Source organism: Crocodylus siamensis, chromosome 2 (assembly GCF_052110815.1).
Source record: "Crocodylus siamensis isolate JL-2025a chromosome 2, ASM5211081v1, whole genome shotgun sequence".
Taxonomy (NCBI): domain Eukaryota; kingdom Metazoa; phylum Chordata; order Crocodylia; family Crocodylidae; genus Crocodylus; species Crocodylus siamensis.
This window is the reverse complement of record NC_143396.1, coordinates 182,818,362-182,834,756: the sequence shown is the minus strand read 5'-3', so window position 1 is coordinate 182,834,756 and position 16,395 is coordinate 182,818,362. Positions and strand designations below refer to the sequence as shown.

At 43.4% G+C, this 16,395-nt stretch overlaps 1 protein-coding gene across 2 annotated transcripts in view; it reads left to right on the top strand.

Moving 5' to 3' along the window:
- OSBPL5 (oxysterol binding protein like 5) overlaps nt 1–16,395 on the top strand; it is a 219,276-nt gene that overhangs the window by 160,696 nt on the left and 42,185 nt on the right. For both annotated transcript variants that reach the window (XM_090032528.1, XM_090032527.1), the window contains one exon: nt 3,808–3,892. In XM_090032528.1, coding sequence (XP_089888654.1) covers nt 3,808–3,892 — 85 coding nt within the window. The remainder of the gene's footprint in view (nt 1–3,807; nt 3,893–16,395) is intronic.

Sequence of the window (16,395 nt, the reverse complement as noted above, 5' to 3'; positions counted from 1 at the left end):
GGGGTCTCCCAGTGTCTGACCCCAGAGGTGGCAAAACCAGAAGTGCTGCTGGTGCTTCTTGGGGGTGGGGAGCATATCCCCACCCCCACTGCCCCCTCTACGTGTCACCTATGGTTTCCAGGCAAACTAAAGGAGCCTGCAGAGCACATTGGGATGTGTCCACAGGGCCCCTCCTTGACTACACAGTGACAGCACTCCAGTCTCTCCACTCTTCGGGGCCTCAGTATTTGGATGTCTGTACTTGAGGCTCTGGGTAAAATGTTTCTTTACCAATAGAACAAACCTGGGAGGATTCTCCCAGATTATTTATTATTATAATCTGTGTATACATCCTGGGATTGGGGCCGTGCTGTGCTAGGCTTTGCATGTATATTTTAGTAGAAATTACCACTGTCTTGGAGTGCTTCTAATCTAAGTAGTGCTTCTAATCTAAGTAGATTTTATCTTCAAAGGGTAGGGAAAATAACAAAAAAAGTAGCTGAGTTTTCAGACATGGCACTTCATTTTTTTTTTCCCCCTCATTTTATTGTCATAGAAAATGGCCCCTCTTACCTCTTGGTATAGGCCTGTGGGAAATAGCCTTCCTCCTGTGTAGTCATGGACAACTGTTTGAATATGTTTGCTTGACAGAGTGATTTGGTCTTTTTTAATTTTTTTCATACTTTACAAGATTTTAAGAGACATTTGATGTCCCATATACTTAGTCATTTTAATATTGCTTCTGCAGTAGTCAGTCCTGTGATTTCCCATAATAAAGCACATTTCAGTCTGTGCACTGAAAATCAATTTGGTAGTAGTTTCCTACAAATAGAGTTGATATTGCCCTCCAAAGCCTGATTCAGCTGAAAACTAGTGAAAGAAGAACTGCCACAAGGAAGGCTACTTGATCACATTAATATCAGTAAAAACACCTTGAGCTACTCTACTGTGGGCCAATGACCAAATCCCAGATCTCATGGAGTATTAAATCTCCATACCAAAGTTTTTAGTATCTAACTCTCTAGTGCCTCATGAAAGCAGAGTGGAGGGGAGAGATGTTTACTCTGGCTCTCCCTGCTTTGAGTAATGAGGATTTCTAGCTCCCCTGGCAGAAGAAGAAAATAAACTGAATTGCTACAGAGCCTGAAAGTCTCTGGTACTAGAAAGTAGGTCAGAGAGACCGATTCTCCTGAGTAACATATGTGCCTGATGAATCTAATTCGACATGTCACCCATTCTGATCTTCCTTTTCTTCCTATTCCTGTCCTGCCCAGCAGGGCTTACCATCTCTGGTAACTTTACAGTCCACCTGCCAGGCACTCATGCAGAGGAGCCATTCACAACACCAACCAGAGATGGTGAATTCATCTACTTTGTCATTTTAATATTGCTTCTGCATTAAAACTGGGTGGGCTCATGCAAACAATTTGTGCCAGTTTTTTTTGTGTGTGTGATTGAGTAGGAGACTGACATGAAATATTACATCAGGCAGGACATCAAGAGGTGCCTGCACAAACCAGGAAACCTATATCCATGTGCTAAAACAGGTTTGTGTACAAACCTTTATAGTAAATGAAGGTTTAATGTAGCCCAGGGGCGGGCAATTATTTTGGGCAGAGGGCCACTTACTGAGTTTTGGCAAGCCATTGAGGGCTGTATAACAGGCAGTCTGAGGCAGATAAATATTAATTTTCTAAATTTTTAGTGGCCCCGCGGGCCAAATAGAATGACATGACAGGCCAGATCCAGCGCGTGGGCCGCATTTTGCCCGCCCCTGCTGTAGCCACAGAGAGAGAGTGGCTCTTGCTCAAATACAGGCCAGGATAAAGAGTTGCCAAAGTCAGTGGTGTCTCCTACCACACAAGGGCTAGCTAACGTGTTAGTTTGTTTTCAAAGCAAATCTATTTTTTTTTTCCCTGTTCCTTTGCAATGTGACTTTTATAGTGTACTCATGCATCAGGATAGAACTAAGCATTGTGGGTGTCACTTTGGAGAGGGAAGAAAGGAAGGAAACCTCCCCACTTCCTTGAGCCAGATTTTGTCTTGTTGCCTAGACAAGATGGGAAATGTAGCCTCAAAATTCAGCCCCCTTTCATACCTGTGTGCAGATGGACCGTATTCTTTGCACCTGTGCTCACTAGAAGGCAGGGACTGCTTCCTCTTGAGTACCTCTGAGATTCAAGATGCCCTAAAATGGACAAGGAATCACGGATGGATTAGGTACCTCCCACCCCAGCAACGAAGATTGTTGGTACTCTTCCTTGCGCAGCACTCAACTGAAATGGATTCAGCTGGCACATAGACTTTCTGGGTATCTTTCCCTGATCAGATCAGTGTGGGGTTATCTGTAAGACATAGTTATTCACCTCTTGACTGAAGATGGCAAGTTTATGGCACTTATTTTATTTATTTGTTTATTTATTTTATTTATTTAAGCAACTCCTCCCTGTGTCCCCGTGGTGATTTGTCATGTTGGATCTCCCAGGATCAGTATCCCTGGAAGGACATAAAACTAATACGTTATGCGAGAGCGAAGGCTAGACTACAGAGTAATTGGTTATACAGTGAAGCTTTGAAGCCTTCTTTTAGTTCAGCCTTGAAACTATCATGGAAGTTGGGTTGATTTTTGTTTGTTTGTTTGGGGGTTTTTCTTTGGGGGGGCAGGCATTGTTTTTTTGGTTGGTTGCTTTTTGTTTGTTTGTTCTCAGGAGGGTTTGTGGAAATGAAGACTTCCTCTTCACTTCAGTTCTGGCCCTTTTCTAAAGCAGCCATTGAAATGCCATGTACTGAACTGAGTAATACTATGTATGTGAGGTGCACGTGGAGGAAGGATCTAGGTTATTAGCCTGCATTAGGTCTCTCCCTTTCTGCTGACTTTCAAGATTATCAACCTGTAATACTAATGGAAAGAGAAGGAAGCAGCCAACCGGGGGAAAGGCGCAATGCAATGAAAGCTATTTCCAAGCATCAGCACGGCAAACTAAATAATTAAGAGCCAGCAGCTTAGATGGGTCCAGTCTCCTGGAAATGTGAAAGCCACCACATAAGGTGTGAGTGCCACCTGCTGTTTTGTTTTAGTTTTGTTTTTCTGTTGATGTAGAAAACTGGGGGAAGGGAGTTGTGGGTTTTTTTGCTGACCTCAAAGTTTTTTCTCACAAACTCGGAGTAGGCGCTGAGCTGAAAAGTCCTCCGGCGTTGTAAGAAGACAGTAATTGCACATGTTTCTCTATACTTGTTCAGTAACCTCAGAAACAAAAAATTGTGGGGATATAAACCAGTCTCTGGGCAAAGAATAGGTTGGGCTGGAACAGGCTCATCATCTTATTACTGCTGTGGAAATGCAACAGCAATATTCTGGTTGCAATCAAAGCTCTCTAAGGGCTCCTATGCGTTTTCAGGGAGGCTGCTCCAGTGTGCTGTAATTACAGCACATTGAAGCAGTCTCGATTAATCGAGTCTGCTGGAGCATGGTAATTACTGCGCTCTGGGTCCCCATGCTGAAAAATGGCAGCGGGGCACTTTGAACTAAAGCTCATTCTAGCTTTAGTTCAAAGTGCCCCGCTGCCATTTTTCAGCATGGGGATGCTGATGTATGTGGTGCTGTAGGTGCTTTTAATTAGCATGGATCTCAGAGCTACGCTAATTATAACCCCTCCTCTCACCGCTCCCCATCCCCACTCCAGAGCATGTCTATAAACCACTTAAAATGTTCTTTTTCCTCCTCCTTCCTTGAGCACACACTGCCCTTGTAAAGTAAAATACATGGAATGGTAACATGCATCTCCTTGCCTGACCCTTTTTTTTCCCCTTATTTATCTGTGACTCTAGGGGCCTAAAGGAGAGAATGTGGGTTCAATCACTCAGCCTCTACCCAGCAGCTACTTGATCTTCAGAGCAGCCTCTGAATCGGATGGTGAGTGCTGTCTACATCTCCAATCTTTCTCCTCTTCCATAGATCATCAGGATGGATTGTGAGCAAGACTTGGGCATTGGGATTTTGAGAATATCTTCTCCATGCTCTCCTTCTTAATGTCCTTAAAGAAAATTGAGCACATAAGCACACAAAAGACGGTTGGCCTCATAGTTCAGGCAGTAGGCTGGGGCCTAAATGAAATTAGTTCCTGGCTCTGTTGCAGTCTCTCCATGTGACCTTATATAAGGGATTTAATCTCTGTGCTGCAGTTAAAATAAGCCTAATACTGTTTTCTGCTATCCTTGTCTAAAATTAGATAGTAAGCTCTTTGATGCCATACTCTCATGCTATGGTGGCATGCATATTAGTCACTTAACAATGTCATTTCTTAAAGTACCGCTGTAATACAAGCAATATGCTCCTCTAGTAAAGGAAGAAAAACCACTTGAAGTGACTAAAGGATTTAGAATCCATTCCAATTAATTTTGCAGTCATTACTCTTCTAAACTTTGTTCTGCAACAAGTCATACCCCATTGGGTTTATATCTGTGCAGATATTTGTCTGCATTAGCACAGCATCCAGTACAGACTCATTCGAGTTACTAGCACCCTGTTTCACAGGTTGGTATTTCATCTTTAATTCTTCTAAAACAAAACAAGGGTGAGAAGAAATGTGTGTACTACAGTAAAAGGTAAATAGATTTGTGTGGGACCCCATGACTAAATTATAGGCATCATTACACATGCTTTGGGGTGAAAGAGGTCGGACACTCATTCAACAAGCTTTAGTTGAAGTGCCCTTGCTGCCATTTTGAAGCACGGGACATTTAATACATGTGATGTGGAGACTGCTGGAGCATGCTAATTTGGACATGTCAGAGCAGATGTCTGGCACATGTGTAAGTGCTCTATATGCCCAATTTCTCTCCATCTGGATAAAGCTGAACATTATGGCTGAGAGTTTCTTTTGGAAACTTGTAAGGGACCTAGGAAGCTAGGGTTTTTTGGCTTTTCAGTTTTGTAAAAGGCAGCATCCATGTTGTTAAACCAGGGAGCACAAAGATATGTGGCTTCTGCCACACAGGCATCAGCCTGACCCTAAGTGTGTCTACACTGAGTCACAGCTGTGCTCCAGACATCTCTAGGTGAGAGTGGCTCATTGAACATCTACCTTTCTCAGTTGATTAGCCATAATATGAAGTCTTGAAGGTAGAGGAAAAAACCTTAAATCCCCAAGCAGCCAGAAGATGAAGGGAGTTGAATGTGGGATGAGGAAGGGATTATCCCCTGCACAAGATTAGCAGAGATCTTGAGAGAATCATTGGAGCTTTAGGAGTGGATCTTGTGTTAGCCTCATGCAGTTGTTTCCCAGCTGAACCATTTCCTCATTTCAGGAGACTTGGTCCCACATGCATCCCCTTTTTATGGATAGTCATTCAACATCTTGCTCCCTATTTATTACCGTCTCCCTAAATACTCATTTAGGCAAGGACCTAAAAGAGAAAATGTGTAACAATCCATGAGGGCTGGTGGGGAGACAACTCCCCAGTGCCAATTCTTATCCTGAATACAGTGTTTCCCAGGTTAGAGCTGTAACTTTTGCAAGTTGCTATCCCTGACACCACATCTGGCTGCTTTTACTGAATTCACAACACTGTGAGAAGTGAATTTAGGTCAATGTGTGGGAAATATGCCAGCTTGATATGTGAGACCTGTCTCTGACCCTAACGACTACAGAAGGCTAAAATATCACTCTTTTTTTTTTTTTAAGCAGATAAGAAGCTTAAAACATATTTTCATTCTAGTTGGCCTTCAGAATAACATCATTCTTTTTCCTACCAAATTCACAATTGTTCCTGATGGACAGTTTTTACCCACTCCACAAAGGGCATGCCAAGTGACCCTGCATACACTTTGGGTCTCATTCAAAATTCCCTTGAAGTTGCTGAAATCTCTGAAAAGACTTCCATTAGGCTCAGGTTCGAAGGGCTTTCTGGCTTGCAGCTCATCTTAATCCACTCCAGTAGCTGGCAAGTAGGAAGAACATGGAGGGAACGCTGAGGCTGTCAAATGCATCTCTGGTTTAGCAGTTGGCAGCAAATAGTATACGAGCTGAAAACTGGGGAAAGTGTTTCAGGGGTCTGGTTTTGTTTTTTGTTGTTTTTTCTGGGTTTGGGCCTGCTAGTGTATTTCCTCAAATATAAGACAATTCCAAATATAACACAACCCCCTTCCCCCCAATAATTAGACATTTGATGCCTCATCTACTTAGTAATTTTAATATTGCTTCTGCATCAGTTAGTCCTGGGATTTCCCATCATAAAGCAGATTTCAGTCTGTGCACTGAAAATCCATGTGGTAGTAGTTTCCTACATCCAACTAGTTGATAGCGCCCTCCAAAGCCCGACTTCAGCTGAAAACTAGTGAAAGGAGAACTACTATAAGGAAGGCTACCTGATCACATTAATGTCAATAAAGACACCTTGAGCTGCTCTGCTGTGGGTTGATGACCAAATCCCAGATCTCGTGGAATATTAAATCTCCATTCAGATGTTTTTAGTGTCTAACTCTCTAGTGCCTCTTGAAAGCAGAGTGGAGGGAAGAGATGCTTACCCTGGACAATTTATAAATGTGTTGTAGTTGTCCAGGTATAGAATCTAATTATTGGAAGTTTGCCTTGAATTTGTCCCCCTCCCACTGCTTCATCAGGAAAAATAAATCCCGGGTGGGTCAGGTGGCCCCCTTGCATTCTATTCCTTGCAGCCCCTTTCCATCCCACTCCCTTACTCCCTTGTCCCTGCTTTAAAACACTGACTTGGAAAAACATGCCCATGGTAATTTTGCTTATAGACAAACTACTATGAATATCCATAGACTTAGTTCATCCAAAATTGATGTTTTCCCTTTTTTGAAACTACTGCAACTTTTAGCACAAGTATTCCATAAACACACTTTTAAGCAATGCTTGTATACCTACTGATGCATAGTGCAAACTAGGTACATCTGCATGAAACGCTAACGCACAGAAGCATGCCAGGCAAAGCCCAAGCTAATATGTTAGTTTAACAGACAGCTAGTGTCTGTAAAAACTCATGTTCCAACACTAATGTGTAGTAGCACCAGTTACTACACACTGATTTAGTACTTGGTTTTGCAAGTACATGTAGATACACCCATATGCATATTAGTCCAAAGCCAAAAGGCTCATGATTCATTGCATTGTTCATTGGGCTGAGCCACAGTACCGTCCACAGTGTGTCAAGTCATGGTCACCCAAGAGCCCAGCATTGCTCAGTATGTGTGTATACTCCAGATACTCCTCCCTCCCCACAAAGGATCTACAATGCTAATTAGATCCCACTCATGACTGGAATTGGATGTTCTTGTCCACGAATTCTGGGATCCTCCAAAAAACGTATATGCAGATGAGGAACCTGGCAACCTGGTCCACCTCCACCTTATGGAGGGTGGGGCCACACTAATCGTATGTGACAGGCTGAGAGAGGGGGTGACAGGGATTCTGGGTGAACTGTTTGGGGCCCCATTTGGTGATTGTTGCCAGACATTTAAAGTTGGTGAAGAAACAGGAATAACTGGAAATGAGGAAAGAAAGGCTCAACTTAGCTGTGGGAGTGAAGAAGTGGAATTGCAGTCAAAATAGTGGCTCGGCATGACTTTAAAAATAACTGGGGGGAATTGGCACTACCATATATCTTATTCAGTTGGGCTGCATGAGCCTGTCCTTGTTGTGGTTCCCATCAGGGCAGTGGGTGGGGGTACAGGTATGGAGATGGGTGTGTGAATATGTGGTATGAACTGTGTAACAGGTTTTTAGTGTGCTTTAATCTGCCAAGTGAATCACAGGGGCCACTTGGCAGAGTGTTGGAGGCAGGGGGGGTATGTATGTATGTATACATCTTGCAAAAAAAATCAATACATTTGTCCAATGTGTGCCACATATCTTACAGTCATACACAGTGTTGGCTGCATTTAATCAGCTTCATAGTTAGTTTCCATTACTGAGCACATGCTGCTTTTGGCAGTAGTCTGACGGACAATGTATTTAATGAGGCTTCCATGTATGCAAATGTAAGACAAGGATCCGCCCCCCTCCCCGCACCTGACCCCCGTGCTCATGCAGGGGAGAGGGGTTTGTCTTATATTCAAGTAAATATGGTATTATTGCCTCCACTGCCACCTCCATCCCTTCCTTCTTGGGTAAAGAGTTTGTGTGGAAAGGCCTTCTCAATAGCGACAACTTATACTACAGTGAAAGCTAGGCAGAATTCAAATAAAGAATTATGCAAGGGTTTTTGAGCAGAATGCTCCCTGCGTTGCAAAACTCTGTGAAAATGAAATAAAAGATTAATAGAAAATGATTAGAATTCTACCTTGCAGCTAATGTCTAGAAAAACATTGATGGGAAAGTTAGGATAGTCTTTTAAGTATCAACTGTCAAAGCATTTCAAGCCTGGGTCAGATGGGATAGAATTGTTCTGTTCCTCTATTGTACAGGCAACCTATTGGCTGGTTAGGTACTTGAATACCAGTAGTAACTGTCTGTCAACCCAAATCTCCTAAACTGCCATTTCTTTAGTGATCACTGTAACCTGCCACTCCATTAACTTAATTAGAAAATGTACGATGTGATTGGTGCAGGCAGTGCATGTGTGTGAATGTTAGGGGGATGGAATTTGCTGCCACCACTTACCTCTTAGCATGCCGGATGAACTGTTTTGAATATGACTGAAACTTGTAGACCAAGCAAGATAACAGTAGTGTGGCCACATGTCATCTTGGTGCACTCCTTACTCCTGGCACTGTTGCGAGCCCTCTCTATAAATCAGAGCAGCCTTGTAGCTACTCTAATCTTCACCTGCTAGGGACATCCTACAAGAGGCCTGAGCAGCTCAAAGTGCAGCACAGCCCCAGCTGTGCCCTTTTCTTCTGGAACATGTGCACTAGGTTTCAATACAATGGATTGGCACAAGACAGTTTGGGGAAAAATCTAGCTTGCAGTATTTGAAGCCCTGTGGGGAGCTTTCTCTCAAATGAATTATTAGGCATTTGTGATAAAGGCAGAAGTTAAAATAGTGAATTACTACGACCTATTTCTCACTCAGGAGCTTGGTCAGGTTCCTTGGCAAGCAGATCTATGCAATTCAAGTGAAATCCATCTCAGAACCTGAGACTTCTTGGTTCTTCACTTGCAAGAGCGGTTTATGGCCTGAAGGAAAAGCTAATGGGAGCTCTTTAAATTAAAAACAGGATCAGAGAAAGAGGCTAGCATCTAGTAACATAAATGTGACATTTGTATTCAGTGATTAAGCGACATCTGTTTTCAGAAAGCCAGTAATTAAGGATGAAATGAGGAGAGTGCTCTTGGACAGGTACAGAATGATCAAAGGGAATCTGAATGGATTTGGAAAGGGGGAGTTCATACAAATTCCATCAACTCCATCAAGGAGGCAATGGTAACTGCTGACTGAATGAAGCCACAGGCATATTCTATTTGATATTGGCCTTTGATATACTGTCATGACAAAAATGCTAGCATGAAGGGTGAAGAATGGTGCTGATGGTGGTGCTTTCAGGTGGACAAAACATCTGGCTTGGTAGTTGAGGTCAGTGAGCTGTGATTAAATGGATGTGCTCTGGGGAAGAAGTAGAAAGCATATAAAATCATGATGGGCATTATATTTTCCATCAGCATTTATGGAGTATATGAATCTTGCACTGAAAATGTTGCAAGAAAAGGGACCTGTTGCATTTTAAAGAGACTGGGCTATAAAGAGAGACAGAGGCTCATGCACTGCCATTAACTCCTCATATACGTACTATGGAACAGATTCTACTATAAATGGGTATGGACTGAAAATAATAGAACCCAGATCTGAAGGGATTTGGGGAATAAGCATGTCTGAAAGAGTTTTTATCTTCATCTAATGCATTTAACAAAGTTTGTAAAGATAGTTAAGGCGGCAGGAATTTGGGGAGGTGGAGGAGGTGGATTAGATGCAGGGAGTATGGGCGGGGGAGAGAGAGAAAGAAGTTAGTAGTAGGTTGATTCAGCAGAAATGGGCTAGCTGGCATCTCTCTCTTTTTCATTTCACACTGTTTATGATGTGTGTGTGACACCTCCATGGATCCTGTAATGCAGGGGTGACCCACCTGTGACATGCATACCACAAGTGGCATGGGCAGCCTTTGTATGTGGCAGGAGGGCAGGGGACAGGCCGATGGGGCAGGCCCAAAAAGCAGAGCAGTAGATCATGCAGAGGGAGGGGATCAGAGTGGCACTTAAGGAGGGTGCAGGCTAACTTGTGGCATGCCAAAAAGGTTGGTTCCAACTACTATAATCTGTGAACCACAATGCCTCTGAGCAAACCTTGACCATGTGTGTCTCCTGTTTATTAAAAGGGGGGCATGAGCCTCAGACACTTGGCAAGGTTAACAATAATTCACGAGGAATTTCTACTTTTTAGAAGATTGACTTGCACAATGAACTTGAGGCAGAGTCTCATTAAACATGTGGCTACAACGTGATCAGCACCTCAGCATCCTGTTTTCCCTTTTTAAAACGTTTTTTTCCTTGCCCTGCCCTCTGACACTGTGGGTAGGATTTAAGGTCCTACCTTGCAGCCAGCCCCCAGAAGAGCCACAAACAATAAATTCCCCATCCTGTAGTGTCCAGGAGCAGGGTCCATTTTCTGGCATACACTCCTGCTTTAGAAAACCATCTGCAAGGGCAAAACAGTCCACAGGGCTCAACCTCTATAAATACATGGTCTTTCTCTCACCATCATCTGAAAGGGAACTTGTATTTATGTAATTACTAGTCTCTAAAAATAAGCAGCGGTGTTAAAAAACAACTTCTGGGTGGTATTTCTAAGAGAGGCTGTCACAACCTAGGCTGTCCCCCTCCCTGGAAAGACACCAGTCTGCGAAGACTCGACCACTACTGTCTGTTTCCTTCTAAGACTCCTCAGTAGGGATGGAGGAGGACAGGACATTATTCTGAATTCCCTGGGTTGATAGGGATTGTGCCCATGTACAGAGCCCATCTGCCACCCTCCTTTGAAATGTGAGGCTCCTCCATCCAGTACCGTAACCCCTCCTTTCAAAGCAGTGTCTCAGCCTCTTAAGGCCATCCGTTTTTCCATTGCTGTACATGACCCCTCGTAAGTCCATCTTCGTGTAGTTGCTCTGTACTTCTCAAGTCAGCCCTCTGGTGACAGCGCAGCAAGCAGGCAAAGAATACAGGAGAATGTCTGCACACAGTTGCTCTGTTGTATTACCTTCACCTGGAGGAAGAACCTTTCCCTCTTTCATCTGATCTTGCTCTTTCGGCGAGTCTTGCCAGCATTTTGGGCAAAGCAGAGTTTTTCTGCTGGTATTCTAGTATGTTGTGGTAGACATCTCCCTTGCCCAGAAAAGCATTTCTTAAATGTAGTGTGGCCTTCCTTCCCCTATGATTCATGGAGGAAATTCCAGCCCTTTCCCCTCCCCTCCTCTCCTTGAGTTGTCAGACTTCTGTGTAAAGCAGGGGTGGGCAAAATATGGCCCGCAGGCCAGATCCAGCCCACCAGGCACTTTCATCCAGCCTGCGGAACACCTCCTCCCCACCCCCCCAACGAATTGTGCCCCACTAGCACAGGCGGGGCTGCTGCTGTAGGCTTCCCGCCGGTCCTGCTCCCTCCAGGCATCAGGTAGGGAAGGTGGGGCTGCAGCTGGGCAGAAGCATGGAGCATGGGGCTGGGGCTGGCTGCAGTGGAAGCCCTTGCCCAGGGGGGTGGCAACAGTGGGCAGTTCGGCTGGGCAGGGTGTGAGTGTGAAGGGGGAGGGGCATGCGGACCCTGGCAGGCAGCAGGGGCAGCAGCAGCAGCAGCAAGGGGGTGCTCTGCTAGGTGCTGGTGCCTGTCTCTTGGCTCCAGCCAGCGCTGTGAGGAATGCAGCCCCTGCTGAGCCGTTCATTTCTCTGGTGCTCCCAACACTCACGGGGTACAGGAGGGAAGCACCTGGCACGAGTGGACTGGGAAACCGGCTGGCTCCAGCGCTTGGGCCTTTCCTCCTGTGCCCTGCAGGTGCTGGGAGCACCAGGGAAATGAACGGCTCGGCAGGGGCTGCATTCCTCGCTGTGACGTGCAGCGCTGGCCAGAGCCAGGCACCAGCACCCCTGCCTGCTGCTGCTGTGCCATGGGAGTGTGTGTGTGGGCGGGGGGAATGCACCTGCACTCATACATGCGCACACAGTGTTGCCTGCTTGACTGCAGGAGAGGACGGTGTGTTCCAGAGCCACGCAGCCGCACCCCTCACAAACTCCCCCCCCCACCATCCCCCCCCTCCCCCCCCCAACACAATGTAAAAGACTAAGAATTTGTTTTGGACTTATTATGCAATCCCCTCTATATACATTGCACAAATCATGACAAAAATATTTTTTGTAATAAAATTTAAATGTTATAGTAGGTGTTTAACTTTTAGTGTGTGATTTAGGGTTTTTTTGTTTGTTTGTTTCTTAAATGGCAACTCTCCCCTGCCAAAAGGAGTATTTCCAGGGGTAAGGGGAGAGACTTCTGGTGGCAAGGTCAGGGGTTTGGGGTGGGACTTCTGGTTCCAAGACAGTGACCAGGGGGCAGGGCGCCTGTCAAGGGGCAGGGCTATGCATGCCGCCCTTGACAGCTCACCAAAGCTTGTTAAGTGGCCCTCCACCCAAAATAATTGCCCACCCCTGGTATAGAGGCTGCTGGCCTATGACTGTAGGCCAGTACATGAGAGGCAACTGATGGTCCTAGATTGCCCTAGGAGATTTCTCAGGCTTAGACACTCATCTAGGTGCCAGTACAGAACCTATTCTAATTCAAACTGGAAGTGACAAGGTAAAACAAGGGTTAGACTTCAAGATGGAGGTTGTAATCCCAGAGGGAGTTCACAGTTTGGTGCAGATGCATCGCACTCTTATCACAGGCATGTCATAGCAATTAAAACTCACAACTAACCTTTTCTGTACCACATAAGTGCCCGTCAGAACAGCACTTTGTAAAGTTCACTCACCTCTAACAGTAGCCTACAAATGCCTGGATTTTAACTTGTACACTACATAAACAGCACCTGCAGCTAATTGAGGGATCATCCTTGAATCAAGGCAGCCAGAGTGCTACAAATTAGATGCATGCCCCCCAAAGGAACAGCAAAATTAAGGGCAGTCAACTGAAAATTTTTGGGCCTTGAAATGTTCAGTGACTGCTTTAAATCAATGTCTTCCCTATCGCTCATGAGTTCCTTGTTTAAAGGCATAAACACAGTTGTCAGCTGGCAGTATGTGTCTTTGCTGTTACATCCATGTGATTGATGCTGGTGAGGCACAAGGCCAAAAGCTGCTGACTTTTACTAGCCAAGAAAAGCAGTATTCCCCTGGCAGTGTACTGTCTGAAGAGTTGTATGGCTATTTTGTATTGGTTTTTGTAAGTAAAATTGGAAGGGGGTAAAACCCAACCACTCCATTTCTGAAATTTGTGATTGAAAGAAGTGGTCCCAGGCTGAAATTTCAGTAAGATTCAATCTATAGCATAGTTTGGTGTTGTCTAAAAGCACAGAGGGAACTTCAGCCCAGGTTTTGTCATCAAATATTTCAAGGCGCACAAAAGGGCTTAAAATGAAAAGGTTCTAAGTGCTAATATTCTCAGTACTACATGATGAAACTGATAGCTATTTCATACCATCCATTATAAGACTGGGGCATGCCAAATGTTTTCTTTGAATAGGAGCTGGCCAGAGTTAGAAGGCTGACTATCTAGCTACATGGGCTGAGTATGTTTATTTAAAAAAAAAAAAAAAAGTTGAATTAAATTGCAACCATTGCTTAGAGGAAATTAAGCTGCGTGCTCATTTCCATCCACACAGCCCCAGCTTTTTTAGCAGTTTCATCATCTTTCCACTGCTGAAGCAAACAGTGCATCCACTAGCTATAGGGCTGTGTGAAACAGCAGTGTTCCACTTCAACATCCGTTTCGACGAAACAGTGTTTCATTTAGAGTTTTGTTTCGTTTTGAAAACACTGTCCCGTTCCATTTTGTCAAAATGGCTTTGCTGTTTCAACGTTTCAGTCGGGCTTGGGAGTTGAGTTCCCCTCCCCAGTGCTGTGATCAGGCTGGGGCGGGGGAAGGGAACTCAACCCAAATGACTTCCCTTCCCCAGCCTGATTGTAGCCCTGGTTCTCCCCTGTCTCCCACCGCCTGGCTGGCTGCTTCAAAACTCAAAACATTTCAAAACTTTTGAAATGTTTCAACTGCCCTTGTTTGGTTTCGAGGCTGTTTCAAAGCCCTTCGTTTTGTCTTCATTTCACTGTTTCACGCTCAAAATGAGTCGAAACAGTGTCAAAACAAAACAGCCAATGAAATTTCACACAGCCCGACTAGCTATCTTTGAGGTAAACGTTCTGTAGTAACATCTGAACATGCTTGACTTATTTAAGCTGCTTGTTTCAAACAGCTGCTAAGCGTTAGTCCAGACTGCTGAACCAAGGCTGTGCATCCGACTTGAAGGGCATGTTCAGCTCCTGTTGTTACAGAGCAACGGCAATAAATGGAAAGCCATTTCTGGTACTTTTCCCCACACCTTTCTACAAGGGTGTGTAGTTTGTAACCCAATTACAGTTCATCTGTAACTTTACATTTACCCCTCCCCGCTCCCTTCCCTTTTCCTTCTCTCTTTAATTGCAATTAAGTCAAATTGCTACAGTCTTACTGCCACTGAACCAGAGAAAAGACTAAATCCTCTGGTCAGAGGAGACACAGATATATGCTGTGTAACCTCTCTCACATGTACAATGCAATGACAGTCATTTACAAGGTGACTTGATGTTTATAGACTTGCAATAATTACCTGGTTTGCATTAGTGTTTTTAGAACTGAATATTTTATAAAAGAATTTTCATTTTGTTTATAACCTGCCATCAGAGCCAGTTGATAAATTACATAATTTTGGCAAAAAAGGCAAATTTCATTGGAATTCTCCTATTGGCTTGGTCAACAATGCATTGTGCAAAAGCATTTGTGTGTGTATGGGGGAAATAAAACTGTTTTGTTTTAATTCTACTCCGTTCTTTCTAAGTAACACTGAAATAATTGCCCTTTATGCCAGAGGTTCTCAAACTATGGTCCGTGGACCACCATTGGTTCACAAACTCCATTCAGGTGGTCCGCAGAAAGGTTGCAGAAAAATTGAGAATATCTGTACTTGTAGGGTAAGACTACTGATATTAACATATGAGTTGCGTGTGCTTTGATTTGTAGAATAAAAAAAGTTTATTAAGTGATCTTCTAAGACCCTCAGCAATTTTCAAGTGGTCCGTGGAAAAAAAATAAAATAAAGTTTGAGAACCACTGCTCTATACTAGGCCTTCAGTATAGCAAGTAATCGTGAACTTAAATGGAAGCAGAATCCACCTTGCAAAGAGTTTTTGGGGAAAGATTCTCTTGTTCCAGACAGGAGAAACATGGGTATTGCTGAATCAACTTTAAGTATAATTTCTATCTTGAAGTTCCTGAATGAGTAATTTATTTATAATGCATAAATCCAAATTCTGATAATCCGCACTCTAAAAACAAATACAGAAGAATGCTGCCAATTACTGTCTGATGCATTCTTTTTTTTTCTTGGAATAGGAGCTTGCACTTAGAATAAATCCCTTATCTATGGCAAATATAGCACATTGCATTTTATTGACTATTCTTAAATTGTAGCATGCAAAAATATCTCATTTCTAAAAAATAGCAGTTGCTTTAAAAAATAAAATTATCCAAATCCTTCCCAGCCTTTTAACATAATCATAGTATAAGGTTGTTGTCTAATATAACTCTCTCAGCCTTCTTTTAAAGAATCTGCTTTTGGCCTCCAATTTTAGTTTTATAAAACTAGTGATATGTATGCTATATGTAGAGGACGTTACTTGGATTGTAAAATCGACCGTTCCAATTTAAGGCTGCACACGTAATCTTAATACTGGCATTTCCTAATGCAATCCTCTTTGTACATATGGATTATGATATAGACTTTGGTTACATGATTGAATTATCATTTTTCCCTGCTTCAGTGTAAAGGCATTGACCTGTTACACAAGCACCTAAATACCAGTGTTTACAATAGAAATACAAGAAGGATTCATTGTATTTTCTGCAATAAAAGAAAGTAATTGAGCTGAAAAATCACTCTTTGACATCTCTCTTTAGCAGTAAAACAGGTTTGTCTTGCCTGGAAGCCCTAAACATTAGTGGGATTTGTTGGGTTTGTTTGGTTTTTTTTCTTTGTTTGGTTTTTTTAATATTGGATTGTGGGAGTAGCATACTGCTAATTTAGAGTGAATGTACTTTTTATATTATTCCTGGCAAAATAAATGCCACGTCTTGCATCTAACCCTGGCATATATTTGATTCTAGATTCATAGCACCACTTGATGGATAAAGTTCTGTTGCTAGCTTTTACATTAGACTGTCTGTCTTTTG